The sequence below is a fragment of the Kryptolebias marmoratus genome, linkage group LG18 (genome assembly GCF_001649575.2).
Source record: "Kryptolebias marmoratus isolate JLee-2015 linkage group LG18, ASM164957v2, whole genome shotgun sequence".
NCBI classification, from domain to species: Eukaryota; Metazoa; Chordata; class Actinopteri; order Cyprinodontiformes; family Rivulidae; genus Kryptolebias; species Kryptolebias marmoratus.
The window spans coordinates 19,213,792-19,219,625 of record NC_051447.1 but is presented as its reverse complement, the minus strand read 5'-3'; the positions used below and the strand labels follow the sequence as shown (position 1 = coordinate 19,219,625).

The window sequence follows — 5,834 nt, the reverse complement described above, 5'->3', positions numbered from 1 at the left end:
GTTGTGTAGTGTGGTTGTGTAGTTCAGTGTGGTTGTGTAGTTCAGTGTGGTTGTGTAGTTCAGTGTGGTTGTGTGGTTCTGTGTGGTTGTGTGGTTCAGTGTGGTTGTGTAGTCCAGTGTGGTTGTGTAGTTCGGCGTGGTTGTGTAGTGCGGTTGTGTAGTTCAGTGTGGTTGTGTAGTGTGGTTGTGTAGTTCAGTGTGGTTGTGTAGTTCAGTGTGGTTGTGTAGTGTGGTTGTGTAGTTCAGTGTGGTTGTGTAGTGTGGTTGTGTAGTTCAGTGTGGTTGTGTAGTGTGGGTCGGAGCTAGCATTTTGCTAGCTTAAGGTTCTAGCTTTGTTTTGCTACAGTTGTCATTTAGCGAGCATTTTGTGACTTCTAGCTTTTAGCAACCATTTTACAACAAGTTTCTGCTACATTTTTCTTTTAGTTAGCTTTTAGCTCTCCTTTTGCTACTTCTAGCCTTTAGCGACTTTTTGTTTTATCAGTTCAGTTTACAGAAAACCTTATTCCTGTAGTTTAATCAGCTGTGCTGAAGGTCCTGGAAGGTCTCAACTTAACGAGGTTCAGCTCTGTCAACGTCTCGTTAGTGATCGTGATCGACTGCAGCCGTTAAGTTTCTTTCTGCCCGTGGAAAAAGGATTCGAACTCATAAAGACTCCGAACAAAGAGACGCCTGCAGGAGCTCAGTGAGGATCTGCAGAGGAACGGAGGACGAGGACTTCAGTTACCTGAAGGTCAGGTGTGGTGGGCGAGGCCAGGTTCACCTCGTGGAAGCCCTCCAGAGTTTCGGCGTTGCTCTGACCGCCGCTGCAGGCCATAGCAGCTGATCTCAGACATCATCCAGCCTGCGGACAGAACAAACGTTACTGAGGCTGCAGCAGATCCCAGGAGGCCGACTGCTGGAAGCCGGTGAGCCGGTTGTACCATCGTGCAGCTGTGGACGGAGACGCCGACAGGCTCTGGTTACAGGTGACTCAGCAGGGACCAACCTGGACGCTGTCCTTCACCTGGGACAGGGACAGAGAGAGGACAGGTTAGTTTCAGTTTCAATAGAGTCGCTGAAAACAGAAACAAACTTTCACAACCGGAGAAAGTTCTTCTGGAAGGTGAACCCTGCAGATGAGTTTCAGCCAAACTCTAAAACATTGTTACGCTCAACCAGTTAGCGCCTAAAGTAGCCGACGAGGACGACTCTCAGCTGCTGTCGTCTCTCTTTCGGCTGCTCCCTCCTTCAGAGGTCGCCACAGCAAGCAAACTCGTACCAGCGATTTGACAGATGTTTAACGCCAGATTTCCTTCCTGGATTTTCTTCCTTTTGAACCCCGGGCTCGAACCTGTGGGCTCAGGATTTACGAGACCGGGGCTCTGAACACCCAGCCACCGCAGCCCGACTCTCAGCTACGACCGCACCAACTTTTAGCTCAAAATCTGTAAAACTGGCAGCCATTTTTAAGCTTTCTTGGATTGCAAACAGTCGATCTGTCGATGTGCATCCAGTGGTTACCTTCTGAAAGTCTCATTAAAATCCGTTTAGTGGTTAATTAGATATTTTGCTAACAGACACACATCCATTATCTCCTGCTTGTTCTGGAGTCGGATCTTTGTGGCAGTATCTTGAGCAGGAAGCTCCGCCGCCTCTTCCAGGTCTTCCCCAGGCCAGCAGAGAGACATGTCTCTCCAGCGTGTCCTCAGTCTTGCCCGGGGATGCCTGAACCACCTCAGCTGGCTCCTCTCGACGAGGAGGAGCAGCGGCTCCTGATTTCTGATCCATCTGAAGCTCCACAGATTCAGGCTCCGGCTGAGCGGGTGTCCATAAAGAGCCGGACCGTTAAAAAGCTGCGATTTTAGAAATTAAAATTGTTTTTCTCCCCTGAACTTTGCCTCACAGGCTGAATCGTTTCAGCTGTGGGTAAAGAGCGGCTCTCCCACCAAGCCGAAGAACAGCTGGTCCAATCAGGAGAACTTCTTTCACGCCTGAACGATTTGTAGGTCCGAGTTAAGCGGCTTAAACAAAAATACTCCTCTGGAGAGATCCGGTCTGGCTCATCAGAAGCTAAATACTAAGGAACTAAGCTACTATCTGTGCTTTAAGGGAGGTTTCGGCTACTTTTAGCTAAAAGAGTGAGCAGGACCTGATGTGACAAAGCAGGTTTGACTAATCCTGAGTTTCTTCAGGAGATCCAACGAGATTTTGAAGCCCACTGATTGGTTGGAGGCTCGTTAACAGGTGGGACCTCTAACGAGGTTCAAAGGAGGAACCAGCTTCGAGACACAGCTAAAGTTAGCTCACTAATCCTGGGTCGTCCCACGGACGTCTGTACACCGGTCTCACCTGATGTGTGTGTGTGTGTGTGTGTGTGTGTGCGTGTGTGTGTGTGTGTGCAAACTGTGTGTGTTTAAATATGTACACAAAGCTTGACTCATCTGTTTCTGTGAGGATCACCGGTCGTGCGTCCCAACGCCACGGACCGTCGGGGCTTTCTACATCCGGCTAACAACACAAACCGGACCCACCCGGGTCGGTTCTGACGCCAATCTTTGGAGATCCAGGCGGTTTGTCAAGTTTGAGGTTCGGATTCAATGACCGGCGTCCAGGTGAAACCCCACCTGCATCAGAGCGACCGGGACCCGTTTCCACGGAAACCGGTCCTAGAAAGCCCAACTGGTAACCCGACGCGCCGAGGGACGCAGGTCAGGGATCTGGTTACCGCGGCCGCGGGTTCCGTGTCGACCCAAAACCTCAGAACCGAGCGCCGAAGAAGACGCCACGAACCACGACTTAAAGATGTTTAATAAGAGAAATAAAATGGTGCAAACTTACACCAATCAGCCACAACATTATGACCACTGACAGCTGATGTTTTCCTGTTTTACAACCAAGCTGCTTCTGCAGAGTTTCAGCTGTTTTAGCTGTTCAGACATCAAAACATTCAGCTCATTCCAGAGACGGCTGCTACGACCGGATTTATATTTTTCTCAATATTGAATTTAAATATTTCTCCCCCACAGGAATACATGGAGACACCGCTAATTTCTTTAGAATCTGGTTCAGTTACTGGCTGATTTTAGCTTCTAGCCTTTAGCTACCATTCTGCTGCTTTTAGCTAGCCTTTACCTATGTTCAGGTTTTAGCTAGCATTGTCTAATTCTAGCTTTTAGCTAGCCTTTCACTACTTTTAGCTTGTATTTTGCATTTTTTAGCTACCCTTTTCCTTTTTTACGCTAGCCTTCTGATACTTTTAGCTAGTCTTTTGTAACTTTTAGCTATTAGCTAGCTTTTTCCACTTCTAGTTTTTAGCTAGCCTTTCATTACTTTTAGTTAGTGCTATCCTACTTTATGCTAGCTTTCAGCTATTGTTAGCTTTTAGCTAGCCATTTGTTACTTTTAACTTTTAGCGAGACTTTTGATCTCTTAGGTAGTCTTTTGCTACATTTAGCTTTTAGCTAGCTTTCTTAATCCTAGTTTGTAGCTAGCCTTTTGCCACTTTTAGTTTGTATTTTGCATTTTTTAGCTTTTAGCTACTGTTTTGCTACTTTACACTAGCCTGATTCTTTTAGCTGGTCTTTTGCTACATTTAGCTTAAACAACTCTAATCTTTTTTAGTAAAGTCCTTCAGCGCTCAGAGTTCATCCAACACCTGGCTGGAGGTGGAATGAATCAGAGGACAGAGTGTCCAAAAGGACAGAGGGACAGTTGGACAGCTGGTCCATAACCCAGAGGTGTCCAGTCCTGGTCCAGTCCTGGTCCAGGAGGGACACCATCCTGCAGGTTTTAGATGTTTATCTGCTTTAACACCTGATCTGAGGACTGAGTGATCATCAGGCTTCTGAAGAACCTGAGGAGCAGCTGAGGAGCAGAGGAACACCTAAAACCTGCAGGATGGAGGTCCTCCAGGACCAAGACCAGGACCAGGACCAGGACACCTCTGGGTTATCCAGTCTGCAGCATCAGCTTGTTCTGATGGATCATCATACTGTTCTGAGAAAAACCTCAGGTCCAGAACTGCAGACGATTCGAGAAGCGTTCAAGGAACAGAAAAAAATCAGATCTTAGTCCTGCCAGGACCCGAAGGACCTGGAACCACAGAACAGCTTTAAAGTGGAGTCCAGGTCTTTGTGAATCCAGGCTGTTCTGAAGGCAAACAAGGACCTACGTCTTCATTCCTGCTCTGGATGTTTTTATTGATCGAACATCTCATCCTGCTGAGGTTCCTGCGACGTTGCTAACTGCTTAGCTCAGCAAAATTCAACAATAAAACATTAATTATTTGTCAACTCAGCTGTAAATTCACATTTTCTTAATTTAAACTCATTAAGATTTAATATATTTTGTTTTTGGTCCATGTTAGGTTCACATAAACCACACAAAATCTATCAGGAACTGGTTTGTTGTAGATAAAATCAGCAAAAAAGAAAACTGCAAATAAAGAAATACATAAAATAACGGACATGAAGGAGATATTGGTGAAATCTCAGAGAAACATTACGGCTTAAACGTTCACAGGAAGTTGAACTTTGTGTCTTTACAGATTCTTTTTTAAGGATTTTTACTAATTTCTTAACAAAATGTTTAACCAACAGTTAATGTGACTCAATAACTTTTGACCTGTCTTAAATCAAAGTCTTCTTATTCACACTTTATTTTACTACGTATATAAATTATACATCAAAACGTTGGTATTTTTGCCTTCTTTCGTCCGGCGTGTCTCTTGCTGCCGTACGACTTACTGTTTTTTCTCAAATCCTCCCAGAATGCAGGGAGCGCTCACCCGAGCACCCATAGACTTCAACTATATTTTGGCTCAAAACATTCCCTTGGAAATGGGAGCAAAGGGCGTTTAACTCACCGTGTCACCGTTAAAGTCTTCCGCAGCTCGTGGTTCAAGGACTTTTAAAATCTGACTTGCAGTTTTTTGCACAGCGCCTGTTTGTTTGAGGCTTACTTTTCAGTCCGTTTCCGCCTGTCAGGCAGTGAGAGCGCAGGTGTGCGGTTACCATGGTGACCACAGCTTATCTTTAAGCTTCATGTACGTCAGAATGCAAAGTAATCTTAATAAATCCCGGTTAGGGTGGATTTAAAGGCATCTCAGGCTGGAGCCGGAACTCACCTGTTCCAGGTGATCCACCTGACTGACGTGTTAGCACGCGAGCTAGCAGATGCTACATGCTGCCATCCGACACCAAAAACGCATCAAACATGCATGAAAGCTGCCTCTCTCTAAGACGTGTCTGAACGCCGGAAAAACGAGCGTTTGTTCACTTTTATTTTTTATTTTTTTATCTTTTTGGCGAAAAAAAAATCAAGCAGCTCAGTCCGATAATGGGCGCACAAAAACACAATTTAATCCATTCAGGAGCTAACGGGCTAAACTAGTCCGATAAAATGAGCTCCAAAACGGACGACATTAACGGGGAAAGACAGCTGGGGACTCACCGCGTGGACACCGGCCGAACCGGTGGGTCTGCCTCCCCGGTACCGAACCAGAAGAACCCGAAAATAACAAACAAACAAACAAACAATCGGACGCACCGGAGCGGCTGTTGACGCAGAGCCTGACGGGAGGTGCGTTCAAGGACCGCTGGGAAAACACACGACGGCCGGATCTGACGGGCGCAGCCCGGTTTGACTCCTTCTTCCGTCGGGCTGCACTCCGGCGTCTAATGCTGCACTTTAACCCGTAAAAAGGGGTCATGAAAAACAGAGAACAAAGTGACAAAATGGTAAACAGGAGAGCGAAGCTAAACAAACAAACGAACCATGAAATAAAAACACAGGAATGTTTCAGAAAATAAACAGAAGACACGCTAACAAACTCGTGCTGATGATCTACACAA

General features: G+C 46.1%; 1 protein-coding gene across 2 annotated transcripts in view; it reads right to left on the bottom strand.

The window, feature by feature from the left end:
• The window catches only part of LOC108249650 (RAB3A interacting protein (rabin3)), a 28,551-nt gene extending 22,957 nt beyond the window's left edge, over positions 1–5,594 (bottom strand). Inside the window, exons 1-3 of one of the 2 annotated variants that reach the window (XM_017439159.3) lie at positions 5,434–5,594; positions 924–1,006; positions 728–844 (exon numbers count right to left, since the gene is read on the bottom strand). In XM_017439159.3, the coding sequence (XP_017294648.1) occupies positions 728–817 (90 nt within the window). In that variant the 5' untranslated portion in view covers positions 818–844; positions 924–1,006; positions 5,434–5,594. The remainder of the gene's footprint in view (positions 1–727; positions 845–923; positions 1,007–5,433) is intronic. The other variant, XM_017439158.3, reaches the window with a different exon arrangement.
• Between the last annotated feature and the right edge of the window lie 240 nt (positions 5,595–5,834).